The sequence below is a fragment of the Meriones unguiculatus genome, chromosome 6, assembly GCF_030254825.1.
Source record: "Meriones unguiculatus strain TT.TT164.6M chromosome 6, Bangor_MerUng_6.1, whole genome shotgun sequence".
Classification (NCBI taxonomy): domain Eukaryota; kingdom Metazoa; phylum Chordata; class Mammalia; order Rodentia; family Muridae; genus Meriones; species Meriones unguiculatus.
The window spans coordinates 2,307,634-2,324,996 of record NC_083354.1 but is presented as its reverse complement, the minus strand read 5'-3'; the positions used below and the strand labels follow the sequence as shown (position 1 = coordinate 2,324,996).

The following is a 17,363-nucleotide window of genomic DNA, read 5'->3' as shown; positions in this document are numbered from 1 at the left end:
GTTATAGCATTCTTTTCTGACTTTTTCCTTTCTAAATCATTATGCAGACTATCATGAAGAGAAGAGAGTCTTAAACGGTAAGTTATATAAATTAATAATAAAAATGACTCATTGGCATGTTTATATGTTATATTGCTTCATAGAATTATCTGGGGTATTTATATTTTTGTATTTTTATTTTTATTTATTACAGTTTACTCACTTTGTATCTCCCCTGTAGCTCCCTCCCTCCTCCCCTTCCAGTCCCACCCTCCCTACCCCTTCTCCCTACCCCTTCTCCTCCCATTCCCCTCCCCAAGTCCACTGATAGGGGAGGTGTTCCTTTCCTTCCTTCTGATGCTAGTCTGTCAGGTCTCATCAGGACTGGCTGCATTGTCTTTCTCTTGTGGCCTGGTAAAGGCTGCTCCCCCCCACCCCCAGGGGGAGGTAATCAAAGAGCAGGCAAATCAGTTCAGGTAGATTTTTAAAAAATACAAAGGCTGTTGATTATCCATACTTAAGGGATGTACTAGAACTTCTGGTGTCCTTATTTCAACTATTACTTTTAAAATAATTGCTTCCATGAAATTTCTGAGCCCAACACATAAGTGAGTATATTGATTAAAACAGGACATGTGAGTTCACCTTTGGTGTTAGGACACAGCTTCAGTAGCATATTAATCTACACTATTCCTTGACCGCGCAACATGGACATCCTCATGGTTGGCACTGCCCCCTTCACACCCAAAAGTGGTGTGGTGATCAATACTGATTCATGAATTGCATGGGGTTCCTCTGACTGAATTATATCATTGCACCTGTAGATTCAGATTTTTCCTTTCCTGTTTACAAAGCAAAGTTACAGAAATAGAGTTAGCCAGTTAGGTTTTCAGTATTATTACCTTTTTTTTTTTTAAGTGAGAAACGAGTCTGTAATTTGCCATTTATGATGTTTGATGTTATTATCATATATCACTGCCGTAAGTGCAGGGCTGATCTTGGGCTTCATCTGATAGTTGACTCTTCTGTGATGCTACAGAGACAACCATCCCCCTTGCCCACCACAGGTGGCTTTCAGCATCTTTACTTCGGATGCACTGTATTTAACATTTTAATTAAAGGTAGCTCTGCATGTGAAACAGCACTCTCCATTGGGAACCATTGCCTGTTGTGATTCGAGTTCTGTATAGCAGTGGGGTGCACGTGTGTCTCTTTCTGTGCTTGTATCTGTCGGTCTCTCTCTGTGTGTATGAGTGTCTTTTTGTATTTTGTCACTATTTCTCACATTTGACTCAGCCAAGTCTGTGTGGTAATTCTATATATTTGCAGATGTAATCTGCCTGCTTTCTGTGTCATTATTCCAACAGCTCATTAAAATCTTGAGTGGGATAGATGAGTTTTGTTTTGCCGCAGGGCACAGACCTCTTAAACTGACATTATTTGGCAGCTAGCACTTTGAGAGGACATGTGAGTTCACCTTTGGTGTTAGGACACAGCTTTTGTACTCCCTCACTCTTTTGTACTACCTCACTTATTCTGCTCTAACCTGGCTTATCCCACCCTTAGAACATCACATAAGATTTGTTTATGGTTTCTGTTTGCACATGTTGAAATCAGAACAAAGTTTGGCATTGCTGTCCTCATAAGCTATATCTCTGGGCTGCTCTCTTAATTTATAAAAGTTACCTGGAAATGGTCTCCTTTGTGATTTCCTGTGGTTTGAGGAAGAAGCAGCAGTGGTTTGTATCAGGTCCCAGTGCTGGCAGCAACCTTTAGTCCAGCCCTTTTCTGATCTTACTCATACCATATAAAATCAAAAGTGACTGGAAATGTATAGAGTCTGTTGATGCCTTTTCCTCACTGAGAATTTAAAATTTCGATGCATGTTTTTTAAGAGACCACCAAAGAACAATCATTTAATAAAATATCTTTTGGTATTTCTCAGATAATTTAATAATAATAAATTAATTAATCTTTTTGGTGCTTTCATTTTTAGAAGAGAATAATTCTTTTGAGACATGGTAACATGGTTGATGAATTTATTTTCAAAAGTTATTCACCAGAAGTCCATGTTCCAACAAAGCACTTCTCTTGAGAGAGGAAACACTTAGTGCTTGCAGACCTTCTCCAGAGTGCTTCCGTGTTTCAGAGCTTTCTGAAATGACTTGAAAACCCGTTTCTGTGGTCCTTTAAGAGGCCGTGTTGCTGTAGACCCACATGAATAAGCGAAGTGGGAAAAGAATCCCGTATGAGTGAGCTGATAGAACTGCAATGCTCAAGCACTGTGGTAAAAGGTGCCATCAATTCCGTCAGTTGTGCTGGCTAGTCTTAAATCAGCGTGACACAGCTAAAGTCATCTGAGAGGAGGGACTCTCAATAGAGAAAATGCTTCTGTAAGATCTGGCTGTAGGCAAGCTTATAGGGCATTTTCTTAATTAGTGATTGATGTAAGAGGCCCCAGCTGATTGTGGGTGTGTTATGCCTGGGCTGGTGGTCCTGGGTGCTGTAAGAAAGCTGGATTGAGCAATCCAGTAACAACACTCTTCCTGACCTTTGCATGGGCTCCTGCGTCCAGGTTCCTGCTCTGACTTTCCTCAGTGATAGACTGCTGCCGGACTGAAAGCTGAAATAAACTCCCAAGTTGATGTTGATCGTGGGGTTTTATCATAGATAGAGAACCCCTAACTAAGACAATAACCATTTTGACTAAAGCTAAACATGCTACATGGCCATCAGAAGTGTAGACTTCTGTTGTTTAAGAATGTGGGTGCGCAAGAATATATCACTGCACTCCTGTGATGTCGCCAGACCAGGAGTGGCCAGGGTGCCTGTAAACAGAAGAGGGAATGGGTTGTGATGGAGTCATACAATGCTATGCTTTTCAGTACGAAAAGGAATAAACTGCTTATGTACTTAATGGAACGGTTGAAAACTCAGGAAGTTCTAGCTTTGACTTGATAGAACTGTAATGTGTATAAGGGTGGACAAAAAAGCCAAAGCAAAAGAAACCATATCTTAAGATCCCTTTTCTCTATGTAGTATATAGTGCCATTAATACCTGTCCATCAATTTTTTTAAGATTTATTTATTTATTATTTATACAGTGTTCTACCTGCATGCCAGAAAGCAGTGCCAGATCTCATTATAGATGGTTGTGAGCCACCATGTGGTTGCTGAGAATTGAACTCAGGACCTTTGGAAGAACAGCCAATCTTCTTAACCTCTGAGCCATCTCCTCAGCCCCCTGTCCATCATCTTAAAACTAGTCTGCTATCATAAGTCACAGTGGTGGCTACCATTGGGAGAGAGAGGGCGTGCTTTTGGAAAGCTAAAGGGCACACTGGTGACGAGAGTCTCTCTTGCCTCGTGAAAATGCATTTAGTAGCATATTTGTTGTTTATGGTCCATGTAAATGTGTGTAATAACGAGTCAAGTATGGTGTAGATGTATTACTGTTTTCTATGTGAAGGCATGCTTCCCAAGAACCAAGTTCCCAAGAACCAAGACGTTGTGGATACACTTCCCAGGGAAGGACCTAGTACTCCAAGGTACGTACTCTTTTACATTCCAAAGTGAGGGCAGTTCTGTGCAAGCCAGTAAACCTTAGAGGAGAGAACCTGGCTCAGGGGTGGGTTTACTGCTCCCTGCCTGTCAGTCTTGCTTAAGCCCGCAAACACTACCGCCTCATTTATCAGATGCTAGGGTAGAGTTTCATAAATGTCCATAAACAAATTTTAAATAACTGAAGTCTGATCCATTTTAAGCACTTTAAAACTATTTTAAACTGTTAAAAACTATTAAAAAATAATTTTCTGGTGATAGAATGTATATTTCGGCAGAAAGTTTAGAAAACATAGAAAAGGAAAAGCACAGTTGTAGTTCCATTAACCTTAGCCACAGTAAACCTGGGGCTTACTGATTCATGCACTACCTTTATACACTCTTATAGTATCAGAATCACAGTCTTGTCTTTGCGATATCCTTTGCCATTAATATTCTGTGAAAGCACTTTTTTTATTCCATACATAACCATGCCATCATTTATCTTAGTATTCAGTCTTTGTATACCTATTTTGGTAGAGTTTAAAAAAATTTTTTTTTGATGGAAACACTTAATATATTTTAAATGTAATTTTTCTGAAAAAAGAATACCAAATTTTTGTTCATAGTACCTTAAATTCACTCAGGGTCCCTTTTGCTGTTCCTTCTCCCTCCTCTAGTTTATGTTGCTCCAACAGCAGCTTCCTGCTATATGTGTTAAATAAGTTTGTCGACAATTTTGTTAAGGGGCCAGGAAGGCCTCCATGTAGTTGGTTTTATGTAGGTAATCAGTATTGACTCGATCAACCTTACCTTAATTTTTATGACTGACCCAGTCACCTTGAAAAATGACTTTCTGTGTATGTATGAAACTTTTGACAACCTTGGGTATGGGCCTTCATCTTCCACCTTGTTTGGAACAGAACCCTTTTTGCTGCCATTTGCTGCCACATAGCCAGGGGCAACTGAGGGATTTTTCTGCCTCCACCTTCCATCTTGCCATAGGAACACTGAGATTACAGATGTGCATTCCTACATCAGGATTTATGTGGGCTGTGTGGATTTGAACTCATGTCCTTATATTCATTCAGCAAGCATTTTACCACTGAGCTATTTTCCCAGCTCAAGAATGCATTTCTTTAGTTAGTGATATTTCCCTTACAGAGAAGAAAGGTAATGGGCATGCAGATTTCTTTGTGTGCCTTGCCAACACATATATTCTGTTTTTTCTCTTAGAAGATTTTAGTAGAAAAATATATAACCTTTATTTTGCCCATTTGGGTCGTTTTATTCAAATACACGAAAGTACAGGTATTTTAAATTTGGAAATAGATGTCAGCTACACATGATAACTTTAATGTGGTAAGAACACTGTTTAGAAAGGAGTTCAACCTGGAGTAATGTATTTCTCACTGTAGATTTTAAACATTCATTTCATTTGTTGTTGCACATCATTCTGAATATTTCATTCCTCTTACTATCTTACAGCTATGACTGGTTCCAAACAGAGTCTTCAGTCACTATTGTTATATACACCAAACAAAAGGTGAATATTCTATCAAAAACAACTGGTAAGAATTAGCTGGGTTTATTTATAAACAAATCCTTTTCTTCCTTTCCTACATTAACGTATTTGTTCTCCACAACAACCCTGAGGTAAAAAGCACTGTTTTCCCTAGTTTACAAAGAAGGATTAAATTGTGTTTGGAACCTAGGTATTTTGGCTCTTGCTTGGCAGATACGCCGTGTAGCCTTTAAAGCTATTAGGCATTGTGTGTGCTTTCCAGTTAACTTCACCATAATATATCTTCTGGGATTAGAAAGACTCAACTGCTGAGGTTTAATATGCTTGACCATTAATGGCCTTCAGGTGCATTGTATAACAGAGGTTAGGTAGCTCATCCACTTATGGGGTCTTCAAGTGTCACCTTTTCTATATGAGGCACTATTAGATGTTTTCATCCACATCCTCCAATGCCTGCTGAGCTTCCATATTTGAGGAGCTTTGCGGATGTAAAGGCAAGCTCTGACAAGGATTTTCAAGAGTTCAAGCTGCTTTTGTAGAAGTGCAGAGCTTCATCTGAGCCTCCTTGCTACCGCAGTGGTGATTTAACCACTGTGCTGGAGTGGCCAACCTCTGCCTTACCACAGAGGAGTCAAGCCATGCGCACCACTAGTCCTACCTTCTCCTCCCTCTAGCTATTGTTTCCTCATTCCACAGTCTAAAACCAAAAGCGTCAGCCCAGAGAAGGAGGGGTTTATTCTGCAGTGATTTCAGTGGGGCTTGAAAGGCAGTGACAGGAAAAGGAAGCAGCTACTAAAGGGCAGTGTAGTCAGTGTGTGGTGTAAGTAGGAAGTACTACACACCTTCTAGGTCTACACAAAACTAAAGACATCTAAGGAGTTCCCTGAGTAAATTTTGCCTAGGCTGAGGTTAATAGGTTATGTACTTCCCCAGCATCACACAGTAGTAGAAAAACTAAGATGAAAACAACTAAAGATCTTGATTTCTGGGTCATATAGTCTTATTTTTTGCTACATTGTTTCTCAAGAAAAGAAGAGAAGCTAGTGGATGTTGATCAGTGCTCTACAGATAGTCTATAGGGTTCATGACTTTTAAGACAGTGGCTGTGGTGCATATTAAACAGAGGAGGTATGAGCTTAGGACTACAGTGATGTTCAGAGAAGGGAAGGAATTGCCTTGCCTGAGGAAGAAATAAGGACCCGAAATATTTGTGTTGCTTGGAGAACTGTAAAGTAGTACATGAAAACTTCACTCATCACCTCACAAATGGGGTTGTTTGGGACCAGTGCTTTTTAATCTTTCTGGTTTTGCTTTCTTTTAAGAATATCAGTTTAGACTCTGTAATCGTTGACCTCCAGGATGAGTCCTTGAGAGCAGAAGCAGTTATCAAGGATCATTCTTATCTTATACATATTGGTGAGTACCACATTTTTATTAACGAGAATAGCTTGTTTCCTTTTATTATGGCAATAACGTGCTCTGCAGTCTAGAGGGCTATAATATTTTATCTGCTGTTGTCACTTTGGTTTGCCATTTCTGATCCTTTTATAGTGACTGTTTTTCTTTCATGCTAATAAAAATGGTAGAATGAACCCCTTCCCAGGTTTAAGCAGTTGGAAGTCTAATGTGCTGTCCACTGTGTGACAGAACCCCAACTTTAAGCAATCAGATGTGGTCAGAATCAACCATAAAAGGTTGGCCTACCTTTTCAAGTCTCTCATACGTGGTATCAATAAGTAAGTCCCTGGAGACCTTTGCTTACCATGAGCATTCCTTACTGGGATGCCTAATAGTTGTCAGCTCTGCCCCAGGAAGTCAGAGGCAGCAACTAAACAACCTGAACAGCAGGTTTGTATTATGTCAATCAGTTGCCCACCTCTCACAGACAGAGAAAATCAGCTTGTTGATTTTGGTCTATCAGAGGCAAGAAGTCAGCACTGAAGTCTGGAACCTAAGATACCAAATGTTGGATCTGTTTGTCACCTACCTTCTCCTCTTATGACTATAACATATTTCTAGTTAGAAAATAGATATGACACGCCCAGAAAATCCCTAACAAGTAGCAAATATGTAAATTTTTAAAAATAAATTGTTATTGTCTGTGCTTAATGCGTATGTGTAAGAGCCATGACGTAACACATGTGGAGGTGAAAGAGAAGTTTTGTGGATTTGGTCCTCTCCTTTCTACCCTTACATGGGTTCCAGGGAAGAAACTCAGGGCGCCACACTTGCATGGCAAGCACCTTAACCAAATGAGCCATCTTACTAGCTCCAGCAATAATATTTTAAACATGCGCTTATCACAAAAGAATGTACCAGCTGGCTGAACAAAATACAAGTTGAAATTCCAAACTCTCAGAAGTCTGCTCACTACTTTGTTTTGTTAATGAAGAAAAGTACCTTTAATTCTGAATTTGGTCAACATGTACCATAATGTTTTTGTTCACCAGGTTCCTCCACCTGCCCCCGCCTAGCCTCCTGCCCAGCCTCACTCAGTAGATGACTAACCTCAAACGTCTAAAAGCAGTGGGTCACAACCTGTGGCTCGTGACCCCCACTGGGGTTGCATATCAGATATTCTGCGCATCAGATGTTTGTATTGTGATTCATAACAATAGCAAAAATACTGCTGTGAGGTAGCAGTAAAAATAGTTTGATGGTCAGGGGTCACCATAGCATGAGGAATTGTGTTAAAGGGTAGTAGCATTAGAAAGGTTGAGAAACACTGTATCTAAAGCTTTTTTTCTTGAAATGTATTTTTTCCTATAGAAAAAATAGCTCTTCTTTTCATTAAAGTTTTTTTTTTTGGCCATTTAATTTTAATAGTGGCTTTTAACTCTTCTTTCTGTGTTCTAGATAAATAATTTATCAAATGCATGATATTCATCTGTCTTCCATTTCAGTTTTTTTTTTTTTTTTACAATTTATTCACTTTGTATCCTAGCTGTAGTCCCCACTCCCCTTCTAATCCCATTCTCCTTCCCTCTTCTCCTTCCCTTTCCCTCCCCCAGTCCACTGATGGGGAGGTCCTCCTCCCCTTCCATCTGACCCTAGCCTATCAGATCTCATCAGGACTGGCTGCATTGTCTTCCTCTGTGACCTGTTAAGGATGCCCCCTCCCTATTGGGGGGGGCTGATCAAAGAGCCAGCCATTGAGTTCATGTCAGAGACAGCCCCTATTCATTTCCCTTATTAGGGAATCCACTTGGACACTGAGCTGCCATGGGCTACATCTGTGCAGGGGTTCTAGGTTATCTCTATGCATGGTCCTTGGTTGGAGTATCAGTCTCAGAAAAGACCCCTGTGCTCAGATGTTTTGGTTCTGTTGCTCTCCTTGTGGAGCTTCTGTCTCTTCCAGGTCTTTCTATTTCTCCCTTCTTTCATAAGATTTCGTACACTCTGCCCAAAGTTTAGCTATGAGTCTCAGCATCTGCTTTGATACCCTGCTGGATAGATTCTTTCAGAGGCTGCTGTCCTATTCCCTGTTTTCTCCTTCCGATGTCTTTCCCATTTGCCTTTCTGAATGAGGATTGATCATCTTACCCAGGTTCCTCCTTCTTGCTTAGCTTCTTTAGGTATACAGATTTTAGTATGTTTATCCTATATTATATGTCTGATATCCACTTATAAGTGAGCATACACCATGTGTTTCATTCTGCTTCTGGGATACTTCACTCAGGATGATCTTTTCTAGTTCCCACCTAAATTTTTTTAAAGAGGTTTATTTTTCGTTTTACTTATGGGTGTACATCTCTTTATATGTGGTGAGTTCCCACAGGGGCCAGAAGAAGTTATCAAAGTTATCCCCCTAAAGTTGGGCTTACAGGTGATTTTGAGCTGTCCAACCAGGGTGCTGGTAACTAAACTTGGGTCCTCTAGAAAAGCAGTGAGCACTCTTAAGCTATTTCTACAGCCCCTACTTATTGTTAGTGTTTTTTGTTTGTTTGTTTGTTTGTTTTACTAGCATACAGCCCATTTGTCTTTTATGGGAGAGATTAATCACACTAGAAAAGCTAACCTTAGTCATTAGTACTTTAAGTGAAACCTCTGTGCCAGCATCTACTATTCTTTTCAAGTATGTTATAACTTTGTTCTCACTGTAGTCAACAGCGTATTTTGATTTTCCTTCTAACTGAGTTGTAACTAGAATTGTTCCCAAAAGAAAGTGTCTCCACACCATCCTAGGGATTCAGGGAAATACTAACCATCAGAGTCTCCATCTAGGCACACATTAGGACACTTAGTTCAGGGGAGCTATAGCACATCACAGGGTGACAGTTAAAGGGGTTTTATTCCTCGTCATGACTATAGTGATGCAGAGAGGTAAAATTGGGGAGCATATATAAGGATTTGGGGAACTTGGCTCAGGGCTGTAGCTCCTTTCTTAAGATGTTTTGAACCATTGGACAGCAGTATCTTTCAGAGTCTGAGACTATTCATAGCTTCATGCCCACAGAGGAATACAGGTACCTGGCTGGATTCCATGACCATCAAAGCACTTGATGAGCACAGGACAGATGAGGTTGGAGAAACTGAGTATATATGAGGGGGAGCAGGTGTCTCACCTGTAACATTGCACACAAATAAAAGAGCAACAATTCTAATAAAAAATTTCTGCAAGTCAACTATGTACTCAAGTTATAGTTGAACTGGAGCCTCTTCCCTGCTTTCTAGTTTTCAGAGCACCAGAGGTGCTGTGCAGGCTGCTGAGGGAGAAAGGCATCAAGGGTTTTCCCTAACAGTGAACTCTATGAACTATGACTTCAACCTGCCAGGCCAGGGAATAGTGGCATGGCTATTAGAGGGGTAATCAACCTCTTCCTGATTGGATTTTAGCGTGTTGCACAGGAGGGATCCCATGATTGCTGCTCATAGGCTGAATGAATAAAGTTAGTACCAATTTTAGGTAAGTAGACATAAAGTCAAACTTTCTAAATATCCATGTTCATACTCTTACAGACAGGCTAATCTTAACTCTGATCAGAGAAGCTTCTATTCACAATGAATGGTGGTGAATAGGGAGACTCATGGCTACCCAAGATGAGGAGAATAAGTGACAGATGAGGGCTTAGCCCTAAAGTCATTTTTATTACCCCTTCTAGGGCTCAGGGAACCCTATGGAAGAGGAAACAGAAGAAATTTAAGAAGAAGGGGAGTGAAATTCCATTCTCTGTATGATGTAACCAATGTAATTATGACCTTACAGCCACTAAAGTTACTTGGTCTGGATCTACACAACATAGCCCTTTTCAAGTCATTCGTAGATGGGGTGGAAGTAGGGAAGAGCCTGTGGGACCCTATCCCATTGCTGTTGAAATGCAGGCTTCTGATGGAAATTGGTGAGAGAGCCACTGTCTTCAACTGTGGACACACTGCTGAACCCACCAGGCTCCAGTGGATAGTTCCAATGCAAAAATCACACCGACAACCATGCTCCATCCCACAGAGACACAAAGCAAAAGATACGAATGTGAGAAAGAGATGAGTAAGGAAGAGGGCAGGGGAGGACAGGGGAGGGAGGAACGGGAGAGACATTAGGGCCGCAAGCAATCAGAGCACTCTTGCATACAAATGAAATTGCCAAAGAACAAAATTTATAAAAAAACAACAACAAAAAAATGACTCCTGGATGCCAGTGTCACATTGGAAAGACCAAAACAGTGCAGATTCAGATGCCAGGTAATTATGTTGGCACACTGTGATGTAGAGCAGAGAGTGGTAAGGCCACACCTCACATTTTCCTTCCCTAGAACAGATATAGTAAGTGCAAAGAGAGGTCCTGTGGTAACCGTATGCCCAGAGTACCAGGAAAGAGCTTGGTTGCTTATAGATTCTGGAAAAAAAAAAATTGATTTGGGGCACTCAGTGAGAGAGAGGAGAAAGAGAGAGAAGCTAAGTTGACTCTGTCTGACCTCTGTGGATAGGACCCAGGCTGCACAAGGGGCCTGAATCCAGGGGCTGCCTTCTCCCTCTTCTGTCTGCTCACTTCTTACTCTGCAGGATTGTCAGTCTGGAGTGAAAGTGGGTTACCAGCTGGTGGGTGGTTGAATATTTACTCCTCCGTTAATAGGGAGAGAGATGGAAAAATGGAAGAACTTGAAGTAATTTGAAACAGTCCTTTTCCTTTAGTCTCTCATATTTCTAGTCTTGAGCGGTTTGAAATAGTATATTTAAAATGAACTTACAGGTGTAAAATTGATTTTTGTGAACTGAATTTTGGTGGTAATGGAAAACTTTTTTTTTTTTTTAATCTCAGGGCTAAGCCATGAAGTTCAAGAACAATTTTCTGGTAAGTACCAAAAAGAAGAAACAAATTATGAATATACATTTATGCATACATGCAAAGGAAGAAAGAAGAAAGAAAGCCAAGCATTTGTCTTATTTCTCTTGCATGTATTTATTTTGATGCCACAAAATACATTCCTTTTAAAGTACACTCTGGTTTTTGTTTGTTTGTCTTTCCTATTTTCTTTTACCATGCTCTTCTTATCTCTTTATTTTTTCCTTTTTCTCTCCCTTAAACATATTCCTGTTTCCTTTCTGTTATTCCTCTCTGCCCTGCTGCTCACGTGCAGCTCTGAGGCACACAGACCGGACACTTCTCCTAGAATCATGCCGTCAGGTGGGCGGCAGGGAAGAGCACACTGAGCGGCGGTCACCGCACTTCGGCGTGTGCAATGTGGGTGCCCTGGCAGCCGAGAACGCAGTTAGCTTCTGCTTCCAGGCTTCTCAGCCTGCTTAAGCACACGCTGGGCAGTCAAGGAGCTTGATTTTAGTCTAGTGAAGTCTGAAATCAGTGGTCATCTGATGGACTTCTCTCCTCTCGTCTGTTGTAAGGAGCTATTGCACTGTTGTGAGCCTCGAGTTGGCAGGTTCAGCTTGTGGAGCAATAGGCTGAGCTGCTGAGCAAAAGTAAAGTTACAACTTTGAAAGCATGTTCACTTCGTCACATTTAAGTCAGTGGCCAGAGGTCTACATTTTAATATTGGCCCTGTGCTGTTCTAGTCAGTGAGAAAGGAAGACAGGTGTCTAGGTTTTCAGTCATCAGCAATTCCCAGTGTACTTCCTGGGTGCTGATTCTTCTGAGTCTGTTCTTATATTTTTAAACTCAGTGTTCTGAATTCACTAATGTAGACTTCTCGGGTTTAACTAAAAATATTAAAAGGGAATATGTCAAATTTGGTTTTGTGGGTCCATTCAGTGTTGACAGTGTATTTCCAGCTGTGGCTAGAACTGTATCTGCGGCTGTATCTGTGCCCCTTTGAAAGCCACACATATATGGCCTTGATAAACTGGTTTGAAAGAAGCCAATCTGAATGTAAAATCAACTAATTTTAACATCAGATAACATAGACACTGATGTCACTAAGTGAACAAACCTTTTCTGTTAATTATCAGCATCCTTATATAACAGCAGCACAGTGACTATATGAAAAGGGTTGGTTTTAAAATAAAATCTTAACATTTAGTGTTAGTGAAACAAGTGGAATTTCTCCTTTTCAGTACGGGTCATTGAGAATGTTGGAAAAATAGAGATTGTCCTACAAAAGAGAGAAAATGTTTCTTGGAAATGTCTTGGTCATCCCCTGGAGAAACACAATTCCTTAATCCCAAAGAAAGAAACAGGTATGCAGTACTCTTGTTTCTTATATTGTCTTTTTAAAGGTTTTGAATTGAATTGCTTATTTGCTTTATTTATTTATGTAGTGTGTGTGTGTGTGTGTGTGTGTGTGTGTGTGTGTGTGGTGTGTGCACACAATGGCCTGCATGTGGAGGTCGCGACTATTTGCAGGAGTTGGTTCTCTTCTCCACATGGGTCCTGGGGATCAAACTGAGGTTGTCAAGCTTGACTGCAAGCACCTTTACCCACTGAGCCATCCCACCGCCATTAAAAAAATAAATAAATAACTGATGGCGTTCCACTGGTTTTTTTTTTTCCTCCATGTGTGACCTCTCTGTCTCACAGTCTTGTTTGCTGTTTGTTTTGATGTTTCATACCAGATGCTGTCTTTGATATTTCTGATTCTCAAGTGTCTGCTCATGTTTCAGCTGATTAACAGCTGTGCATGAACAGTTGGGCATATTGCCAGTATATATTCCCTGTACATTTGAGTGTTTTCTCTAAAGGAAGTTTGATGCCAGGATTTGTGTCTCTGGAGGAAACAGTATTCTCTCTTGCACACCTTCTTTTGAAAGCTTTCTGTGCAAAGAAAGCTGCAGTTCTGTAAATGTGACTTCATCTTATCCTTCTCATCCCCGTTTTTGTTTTGTTTTGTTTTGCTTTGCTTTGCTTTTCCTAGAATACCATCTTGGTTAGCTAAGGTGTTGTAATGACTGCTGACCATGTAGCTTAAGAACAGAAATTTGTTTCCTCTTAGTTGTGGAGTTTATGAGTCCATTCACAGTATCGGCAGGATTAGACACTTCTAAGGCCTCTCTCCTTGGCTTGTGTGACCTTCCTTGCATGTATGTGTCTTTAGCTTCTCTTTTCTTAAAAGGACAGCACTCTTACTGGAAAGGGCTCCTATTGTCCTCACTTAAAGTACCTTTTAAAAGTCTCTAAATGCAGTTACCTTCCAAGGACAGTGGGTGTTACAGTTTCAGTGCTCTAATTAAGATGACGAAGTTTAGTCTAGAGCATGCCCACCCCACAGACCCGATGCTGCTTCTCTAGAGAGCAGTTTGTACCAATTCATTCAGTTTAGGAGAGTCCATTGCATGGCTGTGCTAAGTAGGAGAGAGCTTAAGTGGGGTGGCAGAGCATCTGAGCCTCTTAAACACACTTAGAAACTTTCCAGACTGCCTTGACTCTGATGTTAGCTGTGGTAGATCAAGCTAGCCTCAAGGTATTAAACGGATTTTTCTATTAAAAAGTGTCAGTCTGTTGCTAAGATTTCTGGCTTAGGAATTCACTTTCTTGATCTGCTGACTCAGTTATCTGATTGCCTTGTTGGTTCCCAGCATTTGTAATTTTCATTTTTCCTGTTCTTTTTGTCCTTGTGGATTTATGTCATAAACAACCAAGCATATATGCACAACCTATTGCAGACATTTAATGGGTTCAGTTGGTAACTCTAATGTTCAGCTAACTGTCTGTAAGCCCAGTTCTTGTGTTCTCATGGTTTAACAAGAACACTTCTGGTCAATAAAAATATGTGGGGATTTCTCCTTACCAAAAATCAATTACCTAGCGACACCAATTGGGTACCCTATAGTCTAGATCAATTATGATATTAATTGGGGAGGTGCAGACCCCACAGTTTAAGGGCTTAGTCCACAAACTTCTCCAACTTCTGGTACCCATTGTAGGTCCCAGGTTCTGTACCTTTAACAAACTGACATCAAAGTTTTCATTTTCCCCACTGTAGATTTAAAAAAAAAATGTGCTAGAGCGTTTCACAGAATTCAGACAAGCATTTATATGTATGCATATTTTAAAGGATACAGAAATGTGTGAGAAGAGTTGTGGAGCCTCTAAGCCTTCCATAGCTATGCCCCCTCCAGGCATCCCTTTGGGTTCAGTCATCTTTTTAGGATTTCCAAACTCTCATAAGCATGATGGGTTATGTCATTGGTCATTGTTAATCAATTCAGCATTCAGACTGTCATCCAGAGTCAGTACAGAATCTACTAAGAATGGCCTCTTTAGAACAATAGGTCATATCACCCAGGATATTCCAAGCAATTTGAAGTTCTGTCTCAGACATACCCATCACTGTGAAATTACAAAGACTTAAAGAACTAGAGTTGAAGTTCAACTTATTATGGCTGTAGGCACTCTGTGTCAGAAACTGGAGGCAAAGGCCAGTGTCATTTTTTTTTAATTCTTCGATTATAAATATACATTTGTAGGTAACTTGTGTTTGTGTCAAGACATCTAGATTTTGAGTGATATCATGAAGGATGATTTGGCCACTGTGCTGTGAAACAGTGGCAGAACTTATATTCCCATGTACAAGAATAAGATGAAGTAGAGTCTTAGGAAGAAACAAGCCAACAAGTGTGAGTTATGTGGTCCAAATACCACACACTTTAAGGGAACCTCAAGTGAACAAACAGGTGAAATTGATCTTGAGTGACTACCCAAAGAAGGTAGGCTGTAAGTGTTTCAATAGTGGGATTCATAGCTTTCGCAAAAGCAGCAGTCTTCAGAGGGCTTTTTATAGAGAGCTGCACATCATCACTGGCTATTTTATCCCAGGCGTTGTATAGGTTATAGAGGAAACAAAATGTAAGCAGTATGTGGGAACATTTAAAGCAGTTGATTTTGCCATAGCAGGAGTTGTGAGATAAAGCTTGTGGCATTAGGTAGAAAAAGAACACAGAGGACGGCTGATCAGCAAACCATCAGCGACTAGGAATTGGACACTGTAAGTGAAATGAGCTACTAAGAAAATGAAGCCTGTTGCCCAGGATTATCCAACTACTTAATGATTGAAAAGGCCTAGCCAGCCAGATAAAAGCCTAGTCAGAATCAATGATACTGAAAACTGGCTGGCCTCTGTCTGAAGATGAATGACCATCCTTGAACTGTTTTCCCTGTAATTTCCTGAGGCTTTCTGTGAGCTCTTTTATCCCTGCTGTAAGTTTCTTCTAGTCCCAAGTCACCGTTAAAAAAAGAAAGTTTGAATTAAAAAGAAGAAGAAAAGAAAGGGAAGGAAATCCAGCAGGAACGCTTCAGCCATGTTCTTGCATGACATTGGAGCTGGGCATGGTGTGCAGTAGATTTCCTGCCTTGGAAATAGCTCATTGCTTAAGTGACCATTTTCTTTGACAAAGGAGCAAAGACAATTTCTGCTTTTACCATTCCCTGAAAGTGCTAGTTTTTCAAACGCTACTTTTTTGGGTTTTTTTTTTTTTTTTAAGCTTATATCTCCCTTCCAAGCCCCCAACCCCAGGTAGGGGAAAGAAAAGGCTATAAGAGAAAGGGGACAGAGCTCTCTATACTTCTTTTCTGCTGGGTAGAGTCATAGGATTCTTTGGGGGGGGGGGATACCAATACCTCTTGTCAGGAAATCCAGAAGTCCAGGTAACCAGCAAACCAGCAAGAGCAGCAAACAGTCCTGCTGCAGCTCCACCAAGCCACTGCCCCTTCTTCTCCTTGGCTGTTATATTTATACCCCTCAAAGTCCTCAGAATTCAGCGAATTCCAGCCGGCAAAGAGCCCTTTCAGAGCCCACACGAGGCAAATAGCCTGCTACTATAGACAATCTGAGTCAGTCCTATATCCCACACCTGGGATTAAAACAAAAACATGTTTACATCCACAACAGTTCCCTTTCTTAAAATATGACCTAAACTGTCTTGAGGCTGATTTTTTTATCTTGCCAATGTATTACTGACTTCCTGTCAGTCCACCTTGTATTCACAAGGGAACCACCATATGGTTCCTAGGTTTTTGATATGTATTAATAAAATTACTGACTTTTTATGATTAGTATGTTTCTTAGGTTAAAAAAAAAGCAACTTAGTTTGGAAACAATAATGTAAGTTGAAAACTTGTAGTACAATGTGACAAATCTTTATGGCCATCAAAGATATGGATACAGTCAACAAACACATGAATCAGAAAGGGAAAATATTGTGTTGTTTACCTTCACTCTGAATGCAGTTGTTAATAGCTTCAATTGTGCAGTGTGTCTGGCTGCATTTCCTCCCCCAGAATGAAGATTACGAATGAATGCTTGTCTATGTGTGCACATGTCTGTGCATGTATGCATGCACACATGACGAACCATTTTATTTATCTAATCTCGTGTCTCATTTTTTTACCTTTTCCTGTAATACAAAGACTTTGATTACCAGATAAGGGAACTTTTATAGATCTGTCAATAAACAACCCAGGAAATTGGTCTTAAGATAATTTTTTTTTTCTTTTTGAGACAGGGTTTCTCCGTGTAGCCTTGGCTATCTTAGACTTGCTCTGTAGACTAGGCTGGCCTTGAACTCACAGAGATCTGCCTGCCTCTGCCTCCTGGGTGCTGTGATTACAGGTGTGCATCACCAACTTAGTTCAGGGGAGCTGTAGCATATCATTGGGTGACTGTTAAAGGGGTTTTATACCTCGTTATGACTATAGTGATGCAGAGAAGTAAAATTGGGGAGCATATATAAGGACTTGGGGAACTTGGCTCAAGTCTATAGTTACTTTCTTAAGATGTTTTGGACCATTGGACAGCAGCATCTGAGACTATTCATAGCCTCATGCCCACCGAAGAAAACATGTACCTGGCTGGTTTCCATGACCATCAAGGCACTTTGTATGCTATAGGATGAATGAGGTTGGAGAAACTGAGCATATATGAGGGGGAGCAGGTGT

General features: G+C 40.5%; 1 protein-coding gene across 2 annotated transcripts in view; it reads left to right on the top strand.

The window, feature by feature from the left end:
* Positions 1-17,363, top strand: part of LOC110550063 (cytochrome b5 reductase 4) — a 61,497-nt gene that overhangs the window by 21,724 nt on the left and 22,410 nt on the right. For both annotated transcript variants that reach the window (XR_002476498.2, XM_021639660.2), the window contains exons 5-10: positions 48-77; positions 3,449-3,527; positions 5,008-5,065; positions 6,367-6,460; positions 11,301-11,333; positions 12,548-12,670. Coding sequence is in view for 1 of the 2 variants with exons in the window: in XM_021639660.2 (XP_021495335.1) it covers positions 48-77; positions 3,449-3,527; positions 5,008-5,065; positions 6,367-6,460; positions 11,301-11,333; positions 12,548-12,670 (417 nt within the window). In the remaining variant the exon portion in view is untranslated. The remainder of the gene's footprint in view (positions 1-47; positions 78-3,448; positions 3,528-5,007; positions 5,066-6,366; positions 6,461-11,300; positions 11,334-12,547; positions 12,671-17,363) is intronic.